Source organism: Pleurodeles waltl, chromosome 4_2 (genome assembly GCF_031143425.1).
Source record: "Pleurodeles waltl isolate 20211129_DDA chromosome 4_2, aPleWal1.hap1.20221129, whole genome shotgun sequence".
In the NCBI taxonomy this organism is placed as follows: Eukaryota; Metazoa; Chordata; class Amphibia; order Caudata; family Salamandridae; genus Pleurodeles; species Pleurodeles waltl.
In genome coordinates this window covers 44,541,254-44,568,457 of record NC_090443.1, presented here as the reverse complement: position 1 = coordinate 44,568,457, position 27,204 = coordinate 44,541,254, and the positions used below count along the sequence as shown (strand labels likewise).

Here is a 27,204-nt window from a genome sequence, read left to right as displayed (position 1 = left end):
CAGACCCAAATTTTCACCATTTGCCTTGACGCCAATACATTCAGAGGATAGGGAACTTATTTGGAACTAACTATGATGTGGTTCAGGTGTGCAGATTGTTCCCCATGACTCATGATGATGATGAGGTGAATAACCTACTCCCCTTCAATATACTGATGTTGGCCTACACCTGGATTTACAGAATGCCATTGGGCTGGGTACGTGTCCAGAGACTTATGTAGACTTGCCACCGGGGCCACCAACAAAAGAAAATTGCTCTTTTGTAGTAGCTGTGTGAAAGGCAGCAGCGGTGCTAGACTAAGACAGACTTGCTACCTGAGATCCCTTAAGCAAGTCCATCCTCTTCTGTGCTATTATTTCCATTCAGCAATGCTGTTAAATAAACTCTCAAGGCCACTTGAACCAAGTCATCCTGGGCCCTCCGATAAGGCAGCTAGCTTGTTGCCAGGTGACATCGATTGTCCCCCTGTGATCCTGATTTTCTGAGAAGGCATCCTACGCCTGAAAGCCTGATGGTACAGAGGTCGACTAGTATGGTCCTTCAAAATACCTTCCCAACCAATCCTTGGGATAAAGATATAAGATGTATTGCTGCCTTCAGAGGCAGAATATTATTTTCTGCTAGTTGAGCTTTAAGATCCAGTGTGCCTTTTAGTCAGGTAGACCCATACATTGTGGGACATGGCCAGCCGTTGTAGAACACCTTAGAACCTCATTGTTTCAAATGATACAAGATAGCCAGGAGGCAGCAAAGTATACTTACTTGCCTGTTGGCTTTGACTTCCTGAGCCCCACATAGAGGATTGGGGTGTCCTAGACACAGTGGCGTTCAAGACTTTCCACCACTGTAGCTAATCTGGGAGATTCAGTATATGATCCTGATGTGTCAAGCTTAATCTCGTGTCTTGGAGAGAAGGCCGTGGAACTAAATTGACTTCCTAGCCTCATCGTACAACCTCTTCATCCCGAATGCCAGATAACATATGCGGGTCCTGTAGTAGAACCTCAGGTTTCAGTGGGCCCAACATCAGGGCACCCTCTCTGATTTATCGAGATCTCAGTGGAGATGACTTAGGATCTTTTGTGGTGGTAGTCAGGTGCCAGCCTGACTCCAATAGGCCACTCTCCATTCCCCACCCAGACTTCACGGTTGTGACAGATGCTTCGCCTCTAGTTTGGTGGTCTTCCTAGGGAGGTGTACATCAGACGCCTCTGGTCCTGATCTGGAGTCTTCACAACCTACACTTCCATGCCTGGAGATTTAGCAGCAGTTGTCAATCACCTTCAGTCTGTTTGCATCAGTAGCTAATGTTATCCTTGCTTCTGATGTATTTCAACAGAATCCCTCTAGGCTAAGGTCTGGGAGAAATGTGTTGCCTGATGTGTCACTTGTCATACTGACCCTCTCCAGACCAAACCTTCAGATGTGTTATTGTTTATTTATCGCTGGCCCAGTGGGGTTTTGTATGAGTAAAGTGTCGGCACTGTCAGTGCAACCCCCAACACTACATTCTATGCAGACAAATGAACATTGATGATCCCAGTAGTATTTTTACCCAAAGTTGGGACATCTTTTCACTTCAGCTAGTTTATCACTTCGCCAACATTTCTTCTCCATCTAACCATTCTTAAAAAGCAGGAGAGACTCTATTAGCTTGACCCTAAAGGAGCTTTGAGTTTTATTTACATTGACTTCACCAAATACGTTGTGTGGATAGTTTGTTCTTTGCAGGAGTCTCTGGATCAAAACACAAAAGGAAATGCAATAAAGGGTCCTGTCAAAATGGATAGTCCTCTGCAAAATAGTGGTGGCCAAAAGGCAACCCCCTAAAGGCCTGCGGGCTCATTTAGCCATAATGGCATTGACAGGGATCTGGTGGTTCTGGGCGTCAGGCTGAAACATGGATGTTAACCCATTCACTGAACACTACTGCCTCAACATTCAGGTCCAACAGGAAAGCCATTTTGCCCTCTCGGTCCTGCAAGACTATCTGGTCTAAATCCACTCCCCAGACTCCCTCCTCACCTCCACCTTTGGATTCTGCTTTGGTATCTACTGTTAAGGTGAGGAACCTGCGATTAGAAGTATCCATCAGAAAAAAAATTACTCACCTTTGGTAACACTCTTTATGGTGGTTAATCTATCTCACTGCAGATTCCTTTCTGCCATTCCACCTCACCATTTTGTGAAATGGACTCCTGAACATAAGTTTTCCAAATTAGCTTTTGGCCCACTGCCACCTGAAGTTTGTTGGGAGTGCTACACAACTTTTGGCATGTACGGAAAAAGATTAAGAAACTGACATTGGTATGCAGCTCTGGTGCTTAAATGCAGTAGTACAAAGTCAGTGTGGAGCCACATGATGCCACATATCAGCATTAAGGAGCGTTTTTGTAAAATTCTTGCACCTTAAGATATTCTTAAAGTGAGAAATTTGCAGTTAAATAGAGTAACCACCAGAAAGTGCATGCCTGAAAGTAAAGTAACTTGTTCTTCTGAACTAATTTCCTAACATCAGTGCAACCTTCTCCGGCATCCGTCCTGACACCGATGCTCCCAGCTCTGCCAGTGCCAGCCTCATTCTGATCCCTGACGACTCAGAGTTGGAACGGTGTTGCTCGATGCCGATAAGGCCCATTAGCTCTAGGATGTTCCCTGAGCATTTTTCAGAGCAGCCAGGATTAGGGGAAGAATGGGAGGGACCACTGGACCCTTTCGAACACCAGGTAGGTACATCTTTGGGCTGGTATGAGGAACTTGGAGATGTCAGTGGACTGGACACATCTCCAGATACTGGTTTGCTTTTTCCCCCTTACGTTGGCTATGGAGTGGGAAACATCATATACAATGGTGGTGAAGAGGGCAGCGGAGGTCCTCGACTTCGAACTTCCCTCGGTGGCAGTCAAGACTAAACTCTTGGCATAAGTGCTTCAACCTGGAGCTTCTTGTTCAGAACCCCTGCTCCCCTTAAGCGAAGCGCTTACTGATGTCCTGCTGGGTACCTGGTCCAAGCCCAGCACAGGGGCTCCTGTGAACATGACAATTGCCCGCGCCATTGTCCTGCCTCAGGTGACCATAGTTTCCTCAGCAAACACCCTACCCCTGAGAGGCTGGTGGTCCAGTCCTCAACTTCCCTTGGCATGTTCCCTGCCGCTCCCCCGGATAGGGAATCCAAAACGCTGGAAACCTTGGGAAAGAAGATGTATTCTACTGCCAGCCTAGCATTGTAGTCGGTGAACTCTGCATGCCATTTGGGCCGTAATTCCCACATGTTGTAGGTTACGGTTGTGCAAGTGCTGCCACAAGTCCCAGAGGAGGCACGGGCCATCCTCTCTCAAGTAGTGAGAAATGGAGAGATGCAGCAAAGTTCACCATTAGGTGTGAATTGGAAATGACTGACTCGCTGGGCAGAAAGGTTTCGTCAACAGTGGCCTCGAGGCGCCACACCTGGCTGAGAGTGTCTGGCTTTTCAGGGGACGTTCAGTCCAACCTCATTGACATGCCCTTCGACGGGATTCATCTCTTCAAAGAGAAGGCAAACTCTGTGTTAGAGCGCTTCAAGGACTCGCAGGCTACGGCCAAGTCCTTGAATCTCTCAGTGACCCCTCGTCCCCAGTCTGCCTTTTGCCCCTTTCGTGGCTATGGAGGTTATGTGCCACTGTGTCATCCCTATGCTAGCCAAGCTGTGTGAGGATGTGGATTCAGTGCATTCTGACCCTTTGAATCAGGTAGCCAGAAGTTGTCAGCTACCAAACCCGGCATCTGCAGCCTCTAAGCCCTCCTAACCTGGTTCTGCAAGACCAATGTTTCCCAGTTGGAGGGAGAATCCAACATCATTTCCTCCACTCGCACAAACGGGTCTTGCAAAACATTCATAGGGGCTACTCCCGCCCCTTTTAAACATTCCTCTATACTGCCAGTACAAGAACAGTTGATAGAGGATCATCTATCTTTATACAGAGAGGAAGTTACAGCTCTCTTTGCCAAGGGAGCTATAGAGAGGGTGCCGATAGCAGAAGTAGGAGGTGGTTGTTATCCCCACTACTTTCTGATTCCCAAAAAGAACAAGGGTCTTCGCCCTATTGTAGACCTCTAAACTGTCAATCTCTTCATTAAGAAAGAAGAGTTCAAGATGCTCATTTTAGCTCAGGTCTTGTCTGCCTAGACCAAAGAGACTGGCTGGTAGAATTAGCAGGATGTGTATTTTCACATCCCCATCTTGCCTGCCCACAGGCGTTACCTGCGGTTCAAGTTAGGCCACGAGCATTTTCAGTTCATGGTGCTCCCCTTTAGCCTTAGCAGTGCCTCTCAGGTGTTCACCAAGGTGATGGCTGTGGTCGCAGCTCATCTATGGAGACTAGGAGTATCAATCTACTCTTATCTCGATAAATGGCTGTTGATGGCAAGCTGGCACCAGACTGTCGTCTTCCACCTTCAGACTGCAGCGGACCTCTTGCATTCGCTGGGGTTCACTAAAAATGTGCCAAAGTCAGGCCTGACTCCTTCCCAGACACTTTCTTTCATTGGAGCAGTTCCGGACACTGCAGTTTCGGGCTTATCCTCCCGAGCAGCTAGTCCAGGATATTCAGGCCATGATACAGATGTTTCGACCTCTGTCCTGGATTTCAGTGATAATGACTCTGAGGCTGCTGGGCCTCATGGCCTCCTGCATTCTGTAGGTGAATCATGCCAGATGGCATATGCGAGTACTGCCGCGGGAACTGAAGTTCTAGTGGGCGTAGCATCTGGGAAATTTCTCCAATATGGTCCAGATCTTAGAGAAAACTGCAAAAGACCTGCAGTGGTGGTTAACAAACCGTGATTGGGTCAAGGGCAGACTCCTCTCCCCAACCAGATCTGACAGTAGAGACAGATGCGTCACTCATGAAATGAGGCAACCATCTGGGAGAGGTGGTGATCAGAGGACTCTGGTCTGCGTCAGAATCTGGACTCCACATCAACTTGCTGGAGCTCCGTGCGATCCGGCCAGCATTGAAAAAAATTCTTCTCTCTCTCAAGGGGAAGGTAGTAGAGTTGTTCATGGACAACACCACCTGCATGTGGTACTGCAACAAGCCAACAAGCAGGGCAGTGTGGAGTCGTGGACCCTTTGTCAAGAGGCCATGTGTCTCTGGACATGGCTGGAACAGCAGGGCACAACCCTGGTGGTTCAAAACTTGGCAGGTTCTCTGAATGCCAGGGTGGGCAAACTCAGCCGTCGATGCCTACGAGATCGAGTGGCCTCTCCATTTGGAGGTGGCACAAGGACTCTTGCAGCTGTGGGGGAGTCTTGGTTAGATCTGTTTGCCTCTGAAGAGAAAACACAATGTCAGCAGTTTTGCGCATTGAAGTTTCTACGGCGGCTATCGCTCGGAGGCACTTTTCGTCTCAAGTAAAGTTCAAGCCTCATGTATGCCTTTATGCTCAAACCACTCCTCCCCATGGTTCTCAAGAAGATCAGGAATGATCGGGCCCAAGTTATTCTTGTGGCACCGGACAGGCCACGGAGAGTCTGGTATCCCGAGCTTCTGAAAATGTGCATTGATCCTCCGAACAGGCTGCCCTTCGGGAGAATCTTCTGTCACAGCAGCAAGGGATGGTCCTTCATCTGAACCTGTCAACTCTCCGCCTTCTTGTATGGAGATTGAGCAGCAACAGTTGATAGCTTTTGAACTTTCTCCTGAAGTCTGTAACGTTATTCTGGCAGCCAGACATCCCTCCACTAAGACGTTATAAGCCTGAAAATGGCAAATATTTGTAAAATATCGTACAGAAAAGTCTGTCAACCCTCTTTCTGCTACTCTCTCTGTGATATTCTTCTATTCATTCTTACCCTTGCCCAGCAGGGCTCTACTCTGGGTATGCTTACGGGTTATCTCTCTGCTTTGTCCTCCTTCCTGTGGCTGCCTGACCAACTCTCTATATTTAAGTCCTCTAATGTAAATAGGTTTCTCAAAGGGCTTGTACATTTGGTTCCCCTTTCACCCTTGATCATGCCTCAGTGAGGCCTTAATTTAGTTCTCACCCACCACATGTGTGCTGTCTTCGAACAGCCTTTTTTGTGGCAATAACATCTGCCCGGAGGGTGAGTGAGCTGCAGGCTTTGTCATCCAAGACTCCCTATTTGACTAGGGCCTCTTTCCTTCTGAAAGTGGTGACCCGATTCAATTTGGGACAGTCTGTCACCCTGGCCACCTTTTACACTCCTCTACATCCCTTTAAAGAAGAGGAGCGACTCCACTGTCTGGACCCAAAAAGAGCTTTGTTGTTCTACATTGATTGCACAAGAGTGTTCAAGGACAGATGACCAACTCTTCGTGGGGTATGTTGGACCTAAGAAAGGTAGAGCAGTATGGAACCAATCCATTTGCTGCTGGGTCATTCTCTGTATAAGAATCTGCTGTTCCCTAGCCAGGAAACAGCTGCCGGAGGGCTTAAGGCCTATTCCACCAGAGGTAAGGCTGCGACCACAGCATTGGCACTGGAGTCCTGGTCCTGGCCATTTTCCAGGCAGCAACATGGGCATCCCAGGACATGTTTGTCAAACACTACTGCCTGGACAATCTGGTCTGCAGAGACGGGGATTTTGCTTGTTTGGTCCTGCAGGACTTTTTAGTGTAGTAAATTTGTCTGCAGCCCACCGCCGGGATGGTATTGCTTGGTTATCTATTCAAAGGTGAAGGAATCTGCAGCTAAAAGTCACTATCAGATGAACAAGTTACTTACCTTTGGTAACACATTAACTGGTAGAGAGAATATCTAGCTGTAGATTCCTTACAGACACCTGTGCCTTCCCGCTCTGCAGACAGATTTCTAGGGTTAGGGACAATCTGTTTTCAGGGCCCTAGTTTGGACACACATAAAATGCCAGTGCACTTCCTGGCTCTGCGCTCCTAGCTTGGAAAGTCGTGAAAAGTAACTGACTTCTGCGTGCCTGGGTGGTGCCTATATAGGTGACCACAATGCCACTTCTGGCACTGATAACACTGCTCAGAACTGAACAAAGCCACCTGATGGCACGCGGGGGTACCGCTCACGCAAAAATCTTCCGCATCTAGTCTGACGCCTGGCAAATTCAAAGGTAAGGAATCAGCAGCTAGATAGTGTCTCTACCAGATAATGCGTTACTGAAGTTAAGTAAGTTGTTTGTTAGAAAATATTTTTTACAGTTAGATACCAGTCATATAGCACCTTGTAGTGCGCCTCCCTCATGCACATTGAGTGATTATATTTTGGGATATCCCTCTAGAGTTTTCTCCACACTGCTTCACTAATTTCTTCTCCCAATGTGCATACCCAAAATGCAATGTGGCATGGCTGTGGGGTGAGAAGTGTGTTAAGTAATAGAGAGTAAAGAAGTGTGATGTTTCCTCTGGCAGTTCCCACTCTCTTAACAAATTTCTCAATTGGGGTGGTGAGTTCTCTACTAGCTGCTGTTGTAACATCTGGCTGAAGTTTTAGTTGTGTACATCAGTAACGTTCTGGATCTGCAAGGTGGAAGTTACACTGGCAGTGTCCAGAGGTTAAGATATCCCAATTGTGGAAAAGATCTGAAAGTTTGAGGCATCTTCCTTCTTTCCAGTCATCAAAAGGTCTGGGCACCAGAGCTGGGAGGAAAGGCCAGATTGTAGTGTATTGGCATTAATGGGGAAGGGGAAGTGGTCCACTCTGCAGCCCTATTTACCTCATCCCATATCTTAAGAGTTTTTTTGTGGGGGTGCTTAAATAAGCCGTGTGTGGGTGTTCTGCCTTGGGTTTCTATCCCAAATGACTGTTCCCACAATTGCCCTGTCCATATGCAACCAATGTTTGTCCGACTCCTGAAGTGACCATCCAGAGATAACCTGTAACTGTGCCACTTTGTAATCAAGTTGGAACTCTGGGAGTGCTAGCTCTCCTGTGTCTTTCAGAAGTGGAAGCAGCCTAAACAACAAGTAGGCTTGCCAAATAAAACTGGTCACTAGTTTATGCGGGCTCAGTAAAAAGTCTCATTCTAGCTCAATAGGCAGGTCTTGGAAAAGATATAGGACTTTAGGTAAGACTGCTATCTTTATAGCGTGTATGTGTCCAAGGGACAAGTGGTACATAGGAGCCCATCATTTAAGGTCTGTTTTCAGCTGCTGTAGGAGTGAGGGGTAACTGGCTCGGTAAAGGTCTGACAGTTTGGGCGTAATTTTGATGCAGAGGTAAGTGATGTCTTTTTTAGCCCATTGAAATGTGGCTCAAGGCAACCAGGGTCTCCATCTGAGTTGGACAATGTCAAATTCAGGAGGAAGGATTTTGGCAAATTGATACAGAAGCCTGCCACCTTCTAAAAAAAATGTAATTCCTCCTGAAGGGCTGTTAGTGTGGAGTGAGGCATGGCGAGCATTAAGAGAACGTCATCCGCAAAGAGGGATATTTTCGAGCCAAACAAAAGGCCTTTGATAGCTGATGCCGAACTGATTTTGGCTGCCAGGTGTTTGAGACTAAAGGCAAATAGGAGCGGTAAGAGGGGGCCTCCCTGCTTTGTCCACCTCCATAGGTGAAAAAGTTCTGAGCTCACCCCATTAATGAAGACTCTAGACTTGGCTGCTGCATAGCTGGCGCGTATCATCGCTATAAATGGGTCACAAAAAACTAAGCGTTTCAGTGTGTGAAATAGAGAGGGCCAGTTCACCCTATGAAATGTTTTTTTTGGCATCCAGGCCCAACAACACCACCGGTATCTATTAATTGATAGCTTTTTCAAGGAGGTGAAGCACCGATCACAAGTTATCGTGAGTCTGTCTACCCTTGATGAAGCCGGACTGATCTGGGTGGATCAGGTCCGGCATCATGTCTTCCAGCCTGGAAGACAAAATCTTTGAATAAAGCTTAGCATCCAGATTAAGTAGAGCAATGAGCCTACAATAGCTGCAAGAGCACAGATCGTTCCGATGTTTTGGAATGGCTGACCAATGCTTCACTCATTGATTGTATCTTTGCGCCCACTTCAGCTATCTGATTAAAAAGGGAGCTCAGATGTGGAACTAGGTATGAGCTGAATGTCTTGTAGAATTGGGCCATGAGGCCATTCAGTCCTGGGGATTTCTGAAGTTTCAAGGTAAAATATGGCCTTATATTCTTTTTCGCATTTATCCAACAGCTGGCGAGCTAGATGAGAGCCCACCTTATTACCCTGTACATAGAAAGTCCATATGAGGCGTAGAAGTGTGAGTTAGGCCCTGTTGGTATAAATGGCATTGAGTTCCACCATATGGCAGTTATAGTCCGCTGTAGGGTCGGCGTGGCTTTGTGGGCCTGTTCAAGCTGCTGTAGCTCCAATTCAAGCGCCACACCATCATTTTCTTTTTGTTTATTAAGGGTTGAGACCAGTGCAAAGGCATTTTCCTTGGATGCACACTTTAAGTGCATCCCAGTTGTTAGAGGGAGTTGTATTGTGGGGGTATTTAGTTGAGAAAACTCCCTAATACCCTTATGTAGATTATCTCTACAGAGGTGACCCCTTGTCAGAGAACTGGGGAAAAACCAGCGCCGATATTGTGGTTTATCGCCCCAGTCTAGCATTACTGTCACTGGTGCATGGTCTGATATGGTGGTGGGGAAGATTGTCGCTTCTCTTAGGTCGCATCTGAGGGCCTGGCTAAGAAAAACATAGTCTAGTCTAGAGTATGTGCAGTGCATGTGTGAAAAAAAAGTATAGTCGCAGGAGTTGAGGAGTTGGGGTGGAGTGTTCTCCAAGCGTCTATGAGCCCTAGCTCCTGGAATGCCCGTTTGATAGCCGTGAGGAAACTGCCTGTGGGGGTAGGTGCTATCTGATCCCGAATTCCAAGTGAGGTTGAAGTCCCCCAACAAGACGGTATCACCCTCAGTGAATCCCCCCACCAGGGTCAGTCATGAGTGCACAAACGGGACCTGGTTTGAATTAGGAGCATAAATGGAGGCAAAAGTACATAATCTACCTCTAAGACGGCCCTTCACCAACACAATCCTCCCCGCCTTATCTGTTTTATAACCCTCTAGTTGGAACTTCAGGGAGGAGTAAAATAACAATGCCACACTGTTATGCTTGGTGGAAGGAGAAGGTTAATACATCATGGGATAAGTGTTATGCCTTAATCTGTGGTCTTCATCACGTTTGAGATGGGTCTCTTGCAACGTCACCCATCATGGTGCTGGTCAAGAAGGTATTTCCACAATTAGTGGCGCTTGGTTGGTGAATTGAGACCCTTAATATTCCAGGATAGTGTAGTGATCACCATGGTGTATTTAATGCATCAACACTTGTTATATTCTTTCCCGAAAGGCCCCTCGTCCCCTCTTCCTCGCTGGCCAGTTCCATCTGTCCCCTCCACCCATCCCTCCTGCCTTTAAGTCCCCCCTTGACTGTGTCTCGTCTCATACCTCCCCCTTTCTATGTAGCCAAATACCATCTGTGTACCCAAGAACAGAAAAGCCCAAAAAATAGAAATTTAACTAATGGGGCATCTGGTCCCGAATTGCGTATATCGTGCAGATTGAAATACTTCATAAGAGGCGAATCGGTCTAAAACTGCTGCAGATTCACTAGAGAAGCATATTTAGTTAAGACATTGAGCAAAACAGTTGAGTGGACCCGAGTAAAATAAGCCTTGCTTCATATTGTTCATGGAGATTCTCCTCAGCCAGTCCTCTCCCAATACCTGGGAGAGGATGTTTCTCCAGGGCAGAGCCAAAGTCGTGGAGCCTTTCGCTTAGTAATTTGAACACAGGGTGTTGCTCTACAGTGACTTCCCAATGAGGGTTGGTGAGAGAAAGGGATGCATTACCATGGTCGTTTATCACTTCCTGTGAAGGCGCAGTCGTCGTTGAGAGAGCCACAGGCTCACGTTTTGGGAGTTGTTAGCAGTGCCTTCAGAGGATCCTGGGCCCTCCTCATGTGATTGAACGTCGGGATTTGGAATATCCAGAAGGGAGAGGTCCTCAGCAAGTTCAGTGACACGGCACGGTTTGTTGTGAAGGTCAAAGGCCAACCTTAGGGGTTATTCACCGGCCAATGGCCTGGTGGTGTCGGCGGTCTTAATCCACCAGGACAGCACTGCAAGGAGTGCTGCCCTGGGGATTTCGAGCCCCCTCTCCGCCGGCTTTTACATGGCAGTTGCACCGCCATGTAAAAGCTGGTGGTGCCGGGGGCCCCATGGGGACCCTGCACTGCCCATGCAGTTGGCATGGACAGCCCGTCGCACTTTTCACTGTCTGATTAGCAGACAGAGGAAAGCGCAATGGGTGCTGTTGCCCCAGACGCACCGCAACATTGCATTGCCATGTAAAAGCTGGCGGAGACACGGTGCCAGGGTGGGCCCATGGGGTCCCTGCACTGCCCATGCAGTTGGCATAGGAACTGCAGGGGCCCCCATGGACAGTCTCATTGCGCTTTTTACTGTCTGCTTAGCAGACAGTGAAAAGCGCAACGGGTGCTGTTGCACCCGACACACAGCAACATTGCTGCCAGCTCGATCTCAAGCGGGCATCAATGTTGTGGACTGGGGCGTAATAGGGGCAGCAGGAGTGCTGCAGCATAGGCGGTTACCCGACCACAGGAGTTTGGCAGGCGGGCTTCTCTGCCCGCCAAACTCAAAATCAGAACCTCATTGTCTAATGAGGTTTACAATTTATTTGGAAACACCAAGGACAGTGAGCCTGTATGCCTAAAGTCATAAATACCTACATGTTTGCTAAACACAAGTTAGCTTTTAACTGCAATCTTTTCAGGTTACTTATTTCAGTGCTCTCAAGTGAACTTTTGACCTTATTCCAGTCAACATTGGATATGGGCCTGCAGTGTTCTTTTATTTTATACACCTGTGTAGCGCTCTCTGCCAGTGTCTGTTGTTGCATTATATTTTCACGTATATATTCTACATTTCCTGTAACAGCCCGCTCTAATTCAGTTGCAGCCATGAAGTATCATTGAATGTAGCTCCATTCTCTGTTCATCTTCCTTTTCGTTAGTGAAAGGGCTAGTAGCATATTAATTGTAAATGATGTGTTGTGCGCTTGGTTTCTGTATGACAGTGTAACATACTCAATGACACATTTTACAGAACAACTCACATTCATCCAACACTGCAGTTTTGCCTTCTAGCCAGCAATCCCATTGCACCAAACAGTGCTCACCACCCAGGTATGCCACACACAAACATCCAACAGAACGCAGTAGAGGAGATCATCAACCACAAAACCAGCTTGGCACAGATATGCCACTCAGATGGTACTCACTTTAATGCTGTGTCCTCAATGTACCTTTATAATCCTGCCCACCCTCCCTCTTGCCCAACTAATTTGCATCAAAACTGCAGGACACAAGCCCCTAAGCAGGCTATATTTGGTGCAGATTGGTCAATCAGTTCAAAAGTTATAAATTGGTTTTAGAACAGTAGCCTTTCTTGGATTTGTGAATTTCTGCCCAGGCGTTTTGTATGTATGAGCAAACATGAGAGTGCCCAATATAATCTGTAAATGATTGCGGACTATAAGAACCATTTTTGATCAGCAAACAAAACTTTAAAAGGTGCATTTGCCTTGAACACATCACATTCTTACCACTTGAAGTTCTTAAATATGAAGAGGAGGCAGAAAAATACAAGGAGCACAGCTGGAGAATGGTTGCTGAAATATTTCTGACCACTTATGTAGATCTCTCTCAGGTCTGTCTTGGCAGACCAAAGAGAGAATCACAAAAAAAGACCCTCATTCCAAACTTCCCGCATTTTGGCCTGGTAAGAAACCAGGAAGTAACACATACAAGATTACGGTAAAACATTGACTTGTGAGTTTCCTACTGTCCTACCATCTACACTCCCCTTTATCTTGACTTTGTACCGGATAGCCATGGTTCATATTGCTCCCAGCAACACTTGCCACCAAGATAAGCTACATGCAAACATAAGAAAGAACTCACCAGGGAGAACATCCTGTATGCACCCAACACCATACTGATATAGCATATGTGTGACTTATATGTCATTCAGAATTATTCTCAAACGTTTGCCGCATAAAAAATATAATAAATATTACCCTAGGTAAAACTGAAGAGAACACATTAGCTGGAACATTAAATTATCATAGCACGTATATTCTATTAAGTAGGCTATCATGTCACTACCTACTTCACCGGCCTCTGTGAGGCATCTTAAACGAACACAACAAAACACATTTGACAGAACATTCTATATACATCTGTTAACCACATATCCAGAGCACTAACAAGTAGGTTGACTAGAGACATGTTTCTCATAAAGCAGGGCATCATACTGAGGTCCCACAGAGCCTGAAAGACCCTTGAGTGTCAATAGATCGCTTAACAGCAGGTGGAAGGCCTCCGGGGCAGGGGTGTGGGGAAGGGAAGCGTGGTTGCCTTTGGGTCAGTTGCTACACAGACTCATGGGTTAGGATAGCTAATGTTTGATTATTTGGCAGTCCATGAAAGGGAAAGGAATGTTTTCTTTTGGCGTGTTGGAAATTTGAGACTCTTTAGTGGGCAAATTTTACTTTGGATGACAATAGAAGGTCACTATTGGTTACAGAGGTAGAACTTTTAGAGCCCCTTTTTAGTCTACACCTGTGTGTCCTTGACTCTTTGATATCATCCTTTGGCAGGTTTGAATGGGATATGTCTTTAGAGGAAGTAAGGAGAAGGCAGCTGGAACTCTCTGTGAAGAACAACAGCACCTCCTTCATGTCCAGAGAAAGCAATAGGATTGGAAAGGTAAGAGGATAGGAATGTTGACTGAGCTAGGAATCCTCACCTCTCACTGTATGGTGACCCTCTCAGATCATTGCAGTAAGGCTCATTTTAACTTCCTTTAACCGATGCTGCTCCTCATTTCATTCCCCACTCTTTAATTTCTTTTCTTAAGTCTTTCTGCCCTCCTTTCCTATTGTCGGCCTTCATTCCTTTTCACCTACTTATTTTTCTGTTTCACTTTTATAGTCTCTCTTTCTGTCTTGCACATTTTATTTGTGCCTTGCTTACTTCCTTAGCCCAAGCCTTTACCACTGTTTTAGCCTGCTTGTTGTCAGTAACGATTCTGCCTTTACTATTAATGGGGCTGATACTGTGCCTGTTTCTTCACAGGTGTATGTTGATTTATCAATGACAGATCCTTCTCAGGGACTGACGCAATGGTGAGTATTTCTCGCTCTTGTTGGAGACATCCCAGTGCTCTAAATGTTCTATCACTTTGCAGTAGCTGTTCATCACTAAATGTTGATCAAAGAAAGCATACATTGAATTTCTGCCTTACCCCATTACCATCAAAGTACTAATAATAAAACGTTTTTATTTATTGATATATTACTCCCACGAAGGTCAACAATAATCATTCTAAAACATTATAATGTCCAAATTACATTTCAGTTTCATATGTATGATTTTAAATATAACAACAATTAATACATTTTAATGGTCCATGATCAAATAATATAAATTAAATATAGTATAAATTAAAAAAATGTTGACAAAATGTATTGACCCAATAAGAATTCATTATCGTGGATGGTGCACAAATATACTGTAGAGCTCCCTTAGTACTGCTTACCTGCATTACACTGAAACCTTTGTTTTTTTAGCAGTGGCTGTGAAAACAATACATGGTGAAGATCCTTTATAAAATTACTACTATGTATACAGTTCTGGACAGTCCAGTTGACTCGGTACTACTTGCCCTTTTTGTTGGTTTAGAGGCAAGATCATCAGAAAAACAATCAATTGAATGATCAATCAGCATTGCATAATAGGGTTGCATGCAGTTTGAAATGGTTAAACGACTTCTCCTGTACTGTTTCTAAATAATATAACTCCGCTTCTGTACCAGGAATCTTAGCAAAATTTCTTCACATGAATTATACCTGTCCACTCCACCTAGCGACCACTCTTCAAGTTAAACAAAATTCAAAGAATGGGCTATGGGCCTGATTACGACTTCGGCAGAGGGGATTAATCCATCCCAAATGTGACGGATATCCCGCCTGCTGTATTATGAGTTCAATTGGATATAATGGACTTGTAATTCGGCGGGCAGGATATCTGTCACATTTGGGACGGAGTAATCCCCTCCATCGAAGTCGTAATCAGGCCCTATATTTTTACCAAAAGGCTATTCAAGTGGCAGGGGCTGTTTCAGTCCAGATGTAACAAATTCTCTAAGAATATTTGCTACTTCCTAATTAAACAAAACTACTACTGTATTATAGCCCCAAGTGTTTGTGCATAGGTGTGCATTACACAGACTTCTAATCTTGGGGCTTATCATTAGGTTTTTCCTATCTGAGACCAGAGTCTTCAAGATTGTGCCCCCTGTCTTCAGAACAGCCTCTTGTTGTACAGTATTGTACAGGGCTCTCAGGCCTGCACCATGTGAGTTCACTTTCCTTACCACATGACTCGCATGCAGATGACACAATAGATTATCAGAAAGTACCTTTGTGAGGTAGTTTTAGTTTTTCACCCTTTCAATAGGTGCTGAACCTGTTGTCCATTTGAATTTTACTCATTTTTGATGTGAGGCAAAAACCATGACTTTATTCTTGATGGCATTTCTTTGCAGAGGGTGTTTCACCCAATAATTTAATCATTCTTGAAGACCCCATTGGAAACTGATTGTTGGGTTCATCCATGATTGGTATAACACAGACATACAATAAAGTATGCACATGGACCCCACTTCTCGATGGAAAATGTTCTTCCCTTTTGGAATATTCTTGAAAGGGATAGCTATAAACAGACAAGAGAAGGGGTGCCATTTGCTATCTCGATTCTTCTTGTTAGACTCCTGAGATCATGAGAACTTAGAACTATGTGTCCATATGTAAAGCAATTAAAATTCAGAATAACTCATAATGAATCTTAGAGGTAACCAACTTACACTGCAGTGTTGGTCTGTCTATTATATTGAAGGCTGTAGAGAAGTTGACAGATGTACTTTATATAGTCTCCCTTTTTTGCTTCACATTTGTCCAGTATAATGTCTACTACTGTTAATTTATCTCGTCAAGAGTGACATGGATGAAAGTCTGATTGTTTTAAAGACAGGATGCTGTTTTCAGTGATCTAATCTTGCAGATATTCTAAATTGGCTTTGCTAAAGATTTTACCATTAGCATTAAGTAGTATGGTTTGGCGATCATTTTTGCATTCTCAATAAATCAGTTTTTGTGTAGTATTAGCTTCAGAATTTTTGGGACCTACAAAAAGCTATTCAGGGCAATGCTGTCCAGAGCTTTTTTTTAAAAACATGTAAGCAAACACTGAAAAATAGCATGATCTCTCATTTTAGTAAGAGGTACTGTCATCACTTTTATATCGTGAAGTCATGTATAGCAATTATATAGTCAAGCGTAGAACAAGGGGGCTACTCGATACAGTTAAAGTTCCTATTATGTCTCCTTCAGTTCTACCATTCAGAATGGCTAAGTGAGAAATTTTGCATTTAAGTCTCCTCCTAGTAGAATATTTTGTCTCATTTGACTAAGTAGATTTTATCCACGGTATAATTATAGTTCGTCTTTATCATAAAGTATGGCTTTTAGCTACGTCAATATTAAAAAGTAGCAATTTATTTCTCTTTAGACATGTTGAAGTAGACAAATATACCCACACCCCACCGCCACAAAAATAAATACAATTGACTTGTGGGGTCTCAAGTTTTTACTCTAAGACTGTGCTCAGTGATATAGTGAGCCCTCCTTTAAGATACTCTCTATATCTGTTAGAGACTTATAGCCTCAGGTTCCTTCCTTTTCAATTACCCAGGCATCAGACTGGATCCGTAAGATTTTTCATGAGCAGTACCCCTGCGCATCGGTAGGCAGTATCAGTTGGTTCCACGCGTCGTCCGTGCCAGAAGTGACGACCGTGTCACCTGTATAGGCACCACTACAGCGCGCTGACGTCACTTTCTGCACCAGATAGTGCTAATCGTAGAAGAGCTACCCTCTGTCATTTTTGACAGGTTTATTTCAACATCTTTTTTTACTTCTTTTAAGAAATTTTACGAGGTCATGAGCTGCGTTTTTGAGCAGGCTGGTCCCCTCCAGAGTGCATTCAGGCCCCACAGGCTCGGTGGGGGCCCCATCAGATTCTGCGCTGGTGACACTGAACCCCGGCTGCAATTGTCCCTGTGGATCTGATCACAGATCCGGACCAGTGCTGGTCATGCTACTGGGACCTTCATTGATGCTGATGCTCCTGGCACACACTGGCAGCACCAGACCCATTTGGCTCCACAAATCTGACACAGCGCTGCAGTGGAGTCGACTAACACCAATTCTGGCGCCATCAGGATCCATGTGTCCTGGGTTGGTGGCTGGGTCTTATTCTGAAGGACTAGGCCTCTGATAAGAATGGGAGGGGTCACTGGAAACCTTTAAAATACCAGTTAAAAGGCCAGGAAAGCATGAACTGGTGTGAGGAACTGAGTGATGCCAGCGGACTGGATACACCTGCAGATGCTGGCATGCTTTCTCTCCCTACCATGGCTACGGAGGTACGAGCAACATATGCTGTGATGTTGAAGAGGATGGCTGAGGTCCTGGAGTTGCTCACTGTGGCAGTAAAGACAAACATCTTGACTGTAGTGTTACAGCCGGGAGCTTCCTCTTTCAAACCCCTGCTCCCTTTCAGCGAAACAGTAACAGATGTCCTACTGAGCACCTGGTCCAAACCAGCACAAAAGCTCCTGTGTACAGGACAATTGCCCACTGCCACCGCCTCGCACCTGGGAACACAAACTTCCTCACTCAACACCCCATTCCCTGAGAGCTTGGTGGTTGAAGCCTCTACCTCCCATGGTGCGTTCCCTGCTGCACCCCCTGACGGGGAATCCAAGAGGCTGGAAAGCTTCAGAAAGATGTTTTCTTCCACCAGCCTTGCATTGTGGTCAGTGAGCACTGCATGCTTATTGGGCTGGTATTCCCACACTTTGTGGGATACGATTGCTCAAATGCTGCCACAGGTTCCAGAGGAGGCCTGAGACATTCTCTCCCATCTGAGTCATGGACTGGAGAGATGCAGCAGAGACTGCAGTTCGCTGTGGTTTAGGCATGATCGTCTCTCTGGGCAGAGAATCTTTCACAACTGTGGCGCTCAGATGCCACTTCTGGCTGAGAGCATCTGGCTTTTCAGGGGATGTCCAATTTTCCCTCATGGACACACACTTTGATGGCAACCATCTCTTCGGAGACCAGGCAGACTGCACTGGAGCGCTTTAAGGACTTGTGGACTACAGCCTAGTCTTTGGTCCTCTCAGCTGCTCTGCATCATCCCCAGTCTGCCTTTTACTCCTGTTGTGGCTACGGAAGGGGCGTTCAACCATGCCCTATTCCAGCCACCATCCCGGGCAGGCTTCCCAGCCTGTGCGTGGGCGCTCTACATACCGACCCCTTGGGTCATGTAGCCAGAGATCTCCCCCCCCCCCCTCTCACCCCCATAGCCACAACCCCTAAGCCCTCCTAATCTTGCCCAGAAGACCATGGGCATCCAGTTGGTGGAGAATCAGCCATTATCTCTATCCTCCCCTTCGAATCCTCCCCTCCCCCTATACCTCCATCTTACCACCAGCTGACAGAGGATCATTTGTCCTTGATCTGCGAGGAGGTCATACCTCTGTTGGCCAAGAGAGCCACAGAGAGGGTTCCGGCATCAGAACTAGGCAGTGGTTGCTATTTCCACTACTTTCTGATTCCCAAAAAGAGCAAAGGTCTTTATCCTATCCTAGATCTGCGAACCCTCAACCTCAGTTCCCAATGCTCACATTGGCTCAGGTCTTGTCTGCCTTGAACCCAGTAGTCTGGATGGTAGCGTCTGATTGCAGGTGCGTATTTCGACATTCCTGTCTTGCCTGGCCACAGAGGTTACCTGCAGTTCATGGTAGGCCATGAGCACTTTCAGTTCTCCATGCTCCCTTTTGGCCTTACCAGCTCCCTTTGGGTGTTCACCAAGGAGGTGGCAGTGGTCGCAGCTCATCTGCAGAGCTCAGCGGTGCCAGTCTTCCCCTATCTCGATGACTGGCTGTTGAAGGAGGCTCGCCTCAGACTGTCTTCTCCCACCTCCAGACTACGGCAAACCTCCTGTATTCGCTGGGGTTCACTATCAATGTGCCAAAGTCACACCTGACTCCCTCTCAGATGCTCCCTTTCATATGAGCTGTTATGGACACAACACAGTTTTGGACTTAACCTCCCAGCAAGTCCAGGATATTCAGGCTATGATACCGATGTTTCAGCCTCTATCCTGGATTTCGATGAGAATGACTCTGAAGACGCTGGGCCTTGTGGCCTCCTGCATCCTGTTAGTGACACATGTCAAAAGGCACATGCAGGCTCTTCTTTTAGACCTGAAGTTCCAGTGGGCGCAGCTTATGGGGAATCTCACCAACATGGTCCAGATCTCAGAGGGATTTGTAAAGGACTTGCAATGCTGGTTAATGAACTGCAGTTGGGTCAGAGGCAGATCCCTCTCCCTTCCCCCAACCAGATCTCATAGTAGTGACAGATGTGTCACTCCTAGAATCGAGCGGCCATCTGGGAGAGGTGGAGATCAGAGGACTCTAGTCTGTGGCTGAATCAAACTCCACATCAACTTGCTGGAGCTCAGAGTGATCCGACTGGCATTGAAAGCCATCCTACCCTCCATCAAGGGAAGGCTGGTGCAGGTGTTCACGGACAACACCACCGCCATGTGGTACTGCAACAAACAGGGCGGGATGGGGTTGTGAACTCTTTGTCAAGAGGCCCTACGTCTATGTACAGGGCTAGAACAGCAGGGCATATCCCTGGTGAATCAACATCTGCCAGTTTCCTTGAACGTCGGAGAGGATGAGCCCAGCCATCGATGTCAAGTGGATCACAAATGGTACCTCCATCTGGAGGTGGCGCAAGGCCTCTTTCAGCAGTGCTGAAAGCTTTCGTTAGATCTGTTCTCTGCAGAGAACGCACAATGTCTGCATTTTTACGCACTGGCGTTTCCAGGCAACTATTACTCAGAGACAATTTTCGTCTCAAGTGGAGCTCCAGCCTCCTGTACGCCTTTCTGCCCAAAGCACTCCTGCCCAGAGTTCTGAAGAAGATCTGGAACGACCGGGCCCAAGTCATCCTTGTGGCTCCGGACTGGGCATGGGAGAATCTGGTATCCCAAGCTTCTGAACACGAACATTGATCCTCAGACTGCCCCTTCGAGAGGATCTTTTGTCACAGCAGCTGGGGAGGGTCCTCCACCTGAACCTGTCAACTCTCCTCCTTCTTGCGTGGAGATTGAGCGGCCACAGTTGGCAATATTTTGGTTGTATATTGTAACATTCTCTCAGTAAAAAGGATCTATACATAGATCACAAGATTCATTTGAAGTCCAACCATGCTTAAATGGAGCACTATTTTGGGCATTCTGGACTGACAATCTACCCATTGGTAGTGAGTGATTGTTTACCTAGTATGGATACTTTTTTGAATTCGCTTACTGCCTGCTCTCACCAATATATTGAATTAGTAAGCAGTTACTATTTTAGAATCAGAAATTCTAATATGAGTGTTCAGTAGATCTGCTCTGTATGGTTGCTAAATCTCAGCTTCACTGTGGTCATGTACTTTAATCGTATAACTTTTAGGAGAATCACTATATTCTGTCATGCTTACTTGCATAGGCAGTCCTAAGTCATTGCTGAAACAATTATTTATGATTAATGAGTCTGTTGTAGTACATACAGTTGTGTTAGGATTGGCGTTTAGTTAGAGGTGGCCGCCACAAATGTCAAGAGAGGGGTAGGAACAACATAAAAAAAAAACACTTACCTTTCTCATTGCACTCTTCTTCTGGTGTCCAAGCATTCACTGGGATAGAAGCACAGGCTCCCCAGTAATCCTGGGAGGATTACTGCTTGGGGGTCTTGGCTGTTTCTCCAGCCCGGCTGTGTACACAGTCGGGTTGAAGAAACCTAAGTTCACATGTGTGTTTGGCCGGCCTGAGACGGCCAGCCAAACAAACATGCGCACTTAGGTGTACTCTCTCCTCCTCCGCCCCCACCTCCCATGACCTAGCCCCACCCTTCCCTGCTGGCTGAGCTAGCAGGTGAAAAATACAGTTATATTAAACTATCATTTTATTTTTTATATCCTGGCTCCTGGCCAGGGGGGCGATGCTCCTCCGCCATTGCAGAGGAGCCGCTGCGGTATTTAGTTTAGATTTTTCTATGAACTTTGTGTTTTTTTTTGGGGTATGTCCGTTTTGACCTTCAAGTCATTCTCCGTAACCAGGAAACAGTAATTTAGTAACTGGCAGTTTATCCAAAATATTGATGATGAGAACTGGTAAAACAGCCTTCTCTGTTAATGATTTGGGAGTGAATAAAGATTGATTGTCCTTCTATTTTTCAAACTCCAATTACAGTATCCAGTACCAGTCCAGGGAGCCTCACCATTAGTTCTCACTCTACGCTGCACCTCTCATAATTATGTAATTGCTTCTTTATGTACAGAATCTTTGTCCCCAATCCCCTACCTAATATGCATCACTCTAATGGTCCCTAGCTAGATTCATCTGCATGCAATCATTTATTCCCTGCTATTGCTTAGAGGTTCCAGGCATCAGTGAGGCACAAGGATCATCATCATTTTTTTTTATTTCTGATTTCTCAATTTATATTGCCTCTTATGAAGCTAAAGCACATCCTACAAACCTAGACAAGAGAAAGACACAGTGTAAGGTTGGAACTTATCTGGTCAGTTGAATATGATTTGTCAAAGAGCCACACACTGAAGGTTCTTTTATGGAAAAACAATGTCTCCTACTAGTTTCTCAGTACACTGGCAGTGAGAACTACAAAAGTCGTCTCTTAAAACCTGAAGCATTCACTCCCCATTTTATCAATCTGTTCTCTCTATAAGATATTTTAGAATGTTAAACAAAAAGGTTGCCATTGGGTGCAGTTCCACACTGATTTCAGACAGGGGCTACTCTAAGGCTGATGGTGCATGCACAGGTGGCCACAAGAAGGCACCAAATTACAAAAGAATTGTAAAAAGTGGCCCTTATTGCCACGGAAATTAGAATGCTCAAATGGCATGTGTAGTTTTTCCCAGAGCTCTGATAATCCTATCAGAGATGGTTCTGACCTGCTCCCTTTTTCGGCAATTTTATTACAGAATGTCATCTCTTTCCTTTCAAAAGGATGGCCTTAAATAAGATATTACAATAGTTTTACCTAAAACACATAGGGGCTGATTCCTAGTTTGGCGGTCGCCGCCCGCCAAGCGGGAACCGCCAGAAGACCGTACCGCGGTCAAAAGACCGCGGCGGTCATTCTGGCTTTCCTGCTGGGCGGGCGGGCGACCGCCAAAAGGCCGCCCGCCCGCCCAGCGGGAAAGCCACAGTAACGATGAAGCTGGCTCCGAATGGAGCCGGCGGAGTTGCTTTTGTGCGACGGGTGCAGTTGCACCCGTCGCGATTTCCAGTGTCTGCTATGCAGACACTGGAAATCAATGTGGGGCCCTGTTAGGGGGCCCCTGCCATTGGCATGGGCACTGCAGGGGCCCCCAGGGGCCCCACGACACCCGTTCCCGCCAGCCTGGTTCTGGCGGTCAAAACCGGGGGTCGCCGCCATGTAGGATTCTGCAGCCCAGGGCAAAACCGTCGGGAAACCGCCGGTTTCCCTTTTCTGACCGCGGCTTTACCGCCGCGGTCAGAATGGGCCTGGATGCACCGCCAGCCTGTTGGCGGTGCATCCGTGGTCCCCTACCCTGGCGGTCTCGGACCGCCAGGTTAGGAATGACCCCCATAATTTGCTTTCACCAGACCTGAGTGGTTAATGGCCCATAGCTTGGACCCCAGTCTTTAGTAAATGGCTTATCTGATAGAGACTTCTAGCCGCAGATTCCTTACATTAGAATTATCCCCAGGCTTCAGACTGGATACCAATCTTTTTCCGTGAGCATTATCTCTGCTCAGCAGTAGGTACCTTCAGCAGCGTCCGCGCTGGAAGTGACATGTACTGTGCCTATATAGGTTTCAGCCCAGCGCACTGATGTCAGCTCTTTTCTTTTCACGCCAGTTAGCGCAGATCTGGAGAAGAGCTACCCCAGTCATCTGCCAAAGACTTTTGAGACATTGGGTCTGATTACAACTTTGGAGGAGGGTGTTAATCCGTCCCAAATGTGACGGATATCCTGCCCACCGTATTACGAATTCCATAGGATATAATGGACTCGTAATACGGCGGGTGGTATATCCGTCACATTTGGGACGGATTAACACCCTCCTCCAAAGTTGTTATCAGGCCCATTGTCTCTTGTTGTGGCAGTGATGTATACGAGGAAAGCTGATTTCCACATCTTGTCTGCCTTTGGTGCCTCAAGCGTGTCAGTTGACACTAAGACCTGCGTAAGTTATTGTGCCATGCACCCCAAGGCCTTGAGGGAGAGGTCCCTCAAGCTCCTTGCTGTTCGACGCGCGAGGCCATGACAGTATCAATATCAGTCTAGAGGAAGGTCCCGGGGATCGGTAACTGAGCCATTCCAAGCGCTCATTGTCGAAGTTGTCTGGGCATTCGGGTAAGTCTCACAAACATAAGAGGAACAAGAAGGTGAAGAGGTCTTCGACTTCGCCTGTCTGTCAAAGTCATTCAACAAGACACAGGAATGTCGGCATTCAAGACCTGGCTCCTCGGTTGACCCTTCACCAGAGCCATCTCCGTGTCTTCCTGAGTTTCCTGGAGCGGGAGCAATATCCACCCAAATTCATGAGTTTTATGATGCCAGGCACCTCATAGTTAGGTGGCATGTCCCTGCTGGCACATCCTCTGGCCCTGCAGGTTTGGGAGGGGCATCTGCTGGTTTTCTGCATATGGGCTCTCCCCCGGTGCCAGTCTGGCCCCTTGGATCCATGGACAGATCCAGACTGGCAGCAGTCGAGCCACTGCTACCTTCCCCGTGCTGGCTGTATTGCTGACATCCCAGGCACCCACCAGCAGTGCTGTCCTCATACTCTTTCCAGATTCTGCCACGGAACCACATGGACGTCATCCGATGCCAACTCCGGCTCTGTCTGGAGACATTCCTTCCAGGCCAGAGCCTGTGCCCCATTCCTATGGGCTAGGACTTGTGGATGATTGGGAGGGGCCACTGTACCCTGACGAATATCAGCCCCCAGATGTCACCGAGGACACTGGTATGAGGATCTGGTGGATGCCAGTGGTCTGGACACCTTCCCAGATACTGGCCTGGTCTCTTCTTCTACCATGGCTATGGAGGAGGGATCCTCATTTGCTATGCTGATGAGGAGGGTGGCCAAGATCCTGGCTCTTCAGCTGCCGTCTGTGGCTGTCAAGACGAACGTCTTGACTGAGAAGTTTTAGGCCGTGAGTGACCATATCTGAACTGCTTCTCCTCTTCAACGAAGCGGACGTCCTGTTCGATGGCATGTGTAGCTGCAGATACACATGCTGTGCACATCCCGCAATCTGGTGTTGGGCTCGGAGTGTTACAAGTTGTTTTTCTTCGAAGAAGTCTTTTCGAGTCACGAGACCGAGGGACTCCTCCCATTTCGACTCCATTGCGCATGGGCGTCGACTCCATCTTAGATTGTTTTTTTTCCGCCATCGGGTTCGGACGTGTTCCTTTTCGCTCCGTGTTTCGGGTCGGAAAGTTAGTTAGAATCTCGGAAAAAACGTCGGTATTGTTTGCGTTCGGTATCGGGTTAGTTACAACAGATCGACACCGAATTTAGAAGAGTTCCGGTGGCCCTTCGGGGTTTTTTCGATCCCCCGTCGGGGCCTGGTCGGCCCGGCCACGTGTGAATTCAAGGCTGATGGAACGGACCCCATTCCGCTTCTGTCCAAAATGCCATAACAAGTATCCGTATACAGATCAGCATCTGGTCTGTAACTTGTGCTTGTCTCCAGAGCACAAGGAAGATACTTGTGAGGCCTGTCGAGCGTTTCGGTCCAGAAAGACGTTAAGAGACCGAAGAGCCAGAAGACTGCAGATGGCGTCGACGCCGACAGAACAAGAGCGTTTTGAGGAAGAAGAGGAAGCTTTCTCTATCCAAGAGTCGGACTCGGAAGAGCTCGAGGCCGAAGAAACGCCGAAAACCGTGAGTAAGACGTTGAAACATAAGACTCACGAGAAGTCAACAAAAGCCCAGGGGACGCCACCGCCAACAGGCCATGGCTTAACCCAAACAAGCGGTGACCGAGCCAAGGCACCAAAAAAGGGTACGCTGGTGTCGAAGTCATCCGACTCCGGTCGAGATACCGCCACACAGCAATCTCGGACCCGAGACATCGGCTCTGAGAAATTTCGGCACCGTCACAGCAGCACCGAACAAATTCGGCATCGAGACACCACCACGCCGAAAATTACAAAGGTTTCTTCGGAGCCTAAAAAGACCTCCGAAAAAGTTTCGGTTCCGAAACATCCAGCCTCGGAGCCGAAAACAGGTTCCTATACAGAGGAACAAGGATTGGCCTCCCAAATGAAAAAACATAGATTTGGAGAGGAACTTCAAGCTGTAGAGCCAGACTATACTCAAAGGAGGCTCCACATTCATCAAGACACAGGGAAGATAACCACTCTTCCTCCAATTAAAATAAAAAGAAAACTTGCCTTTCACGAAAAGGACAAGGAGCCACAGGCAAAGGTGGCAAAGAAGACAACTCCACCACCTTCTCCACCACCATCAGTGCACACATCACCAGTAGCAACTCCTCCACTGATGCACTCCCCGACTCATACTGCCATGAGTCAAGATGATCCCGATGCATGGGACCTTTACGATGCTCCAGTATCGGACAACAGCCCAGACTCCTACCCTACCAGGCCGTCCCCTCCTGAGGACAGTACATCTTACACACAGGTGATCGCAAGGGCAGCTGCTTTCCATAACGTCACCTTGCATTCAGAAACAATTGAGGATGACTTCTTGTTTAACACGTTAACCTCCACTCATAGCCAGTACCAAAGACTACCTATGCTCCCAGGAATGCTAAAACATTCAAAACAAATCTTTCAGGATCCTGTTAAAGGCCGAGCCATAACTCCAAGAGTGGAGAAAAAGTACAAGCCACCGCCAACAGATCCTGTTTATATTACAAGGCAGTTAACTCCAGACTCAGTAGTTGTCGGGGCAGCTCGTAAGAGAGCAAACTCTCATACCTCGGGAGACGCACCACCTCCAGACAAAGAGAGTCGCAAATTTGATGCTGCGGGCAAAAGGGTTGCAGCACAAGCAGCAAACCAATGGCGCATTGCCAATTCACAAGCGCTTTTGTCAAGATATCACAGAGTTCACTGGGATGAGATGCAACATTTGATAGAACACTTACCCAAGGAGTTCCAAAAAAGAGCACAACAAGTGGTGGAAGAAGGACAAAGTATCTCTAATAATCAGATACGGTCTTCAATGGATGCAGCAGATACGGCTGCAAGGGCAGTAAATACTGCAATAACAATAAGAAGGCACGCATGGCTCCGCACGTCAGGTTTCAAGCCGGAAATTCAACAAGCCGTGCTAAATATGCCATTTAATGAACAGCAGTTGTTTGGGCCGGAAGTCGACACTGCTATTGAGAAACTCAAGAAGGACACTGATACGGCAAAAGCCATGGGCGCACTCTACTCCCCGCAGAGCAGAGGCACCTTTCGCAAAACACCTTTTAGGGGAGGGTTTCGAGGACAACCTACAGAAACCACAACATCACAAACAAGGCCCACTTACCAAAGCCAATATCAGCGGGGAAGTTTTCGGGGGCAATATAGAGGGGGACAATTCCAAAGAGGTAGAGGAAAATTCCAAAGCCCCAAAAGTCCTCAAAATAAGCAGTGACTCACAAGTCACCCATCCCCATCACATAACACCTGTGGGGGGAAGATTAAGCCAATTTTACAAACATTGGGAGGAGATAACAACAGATACTTGGGTACTAGCAATTATCAAGTATGGTTATTGCATAGAATTTCGAGAATTCCCTCCAACAGTCCCACCGAAAACACACAGTATGTCGAAACAACATTTAAATCTTCTAGGATTAGAAGTTCAAGCATTGCTCCAAAAAGAGGCAATAGAGTTAGTACCAAAACAAGAACTAAACACAGGAGTTTACTCACTGTACTTTCTAATACCCAAAAAAGACAAAACTCTAAGACCTATACTAGATCTCAGAATATTAAATACATACATCAAATCAGACCACTTTCAC

General features: G+C 46.7%; 1 protein-coding gene across 2 annotated transcripts in view; it reads left to right on the top strand.

Annotated features, from left to right (window-relative positions):
* Positions 1 to 27,204, top strand: part of ESYT1 (extended synaptotagmin 1) — a 420,895-nt gene that overhangs the window by 361,595 nt on the left and 32,096 nt on the right. For both annotated transcript variants that reach the window (XM_069230578.1, XM_069230579.1), the window contains exons 29-30: positions 13,622 to 13,730; positions 14,100 to 14,149. In XM_069230578.1, the coding sequence (XP_069086679.1) occupies positions 13,622 to 13,730; positions 14,100 to 14,149 (159 nt within the window). The remainder of the gene's footprint in view (positions 1 to 13,621; positions 13,731 to 14,099; positions 14,150 to 27,204) is intronic.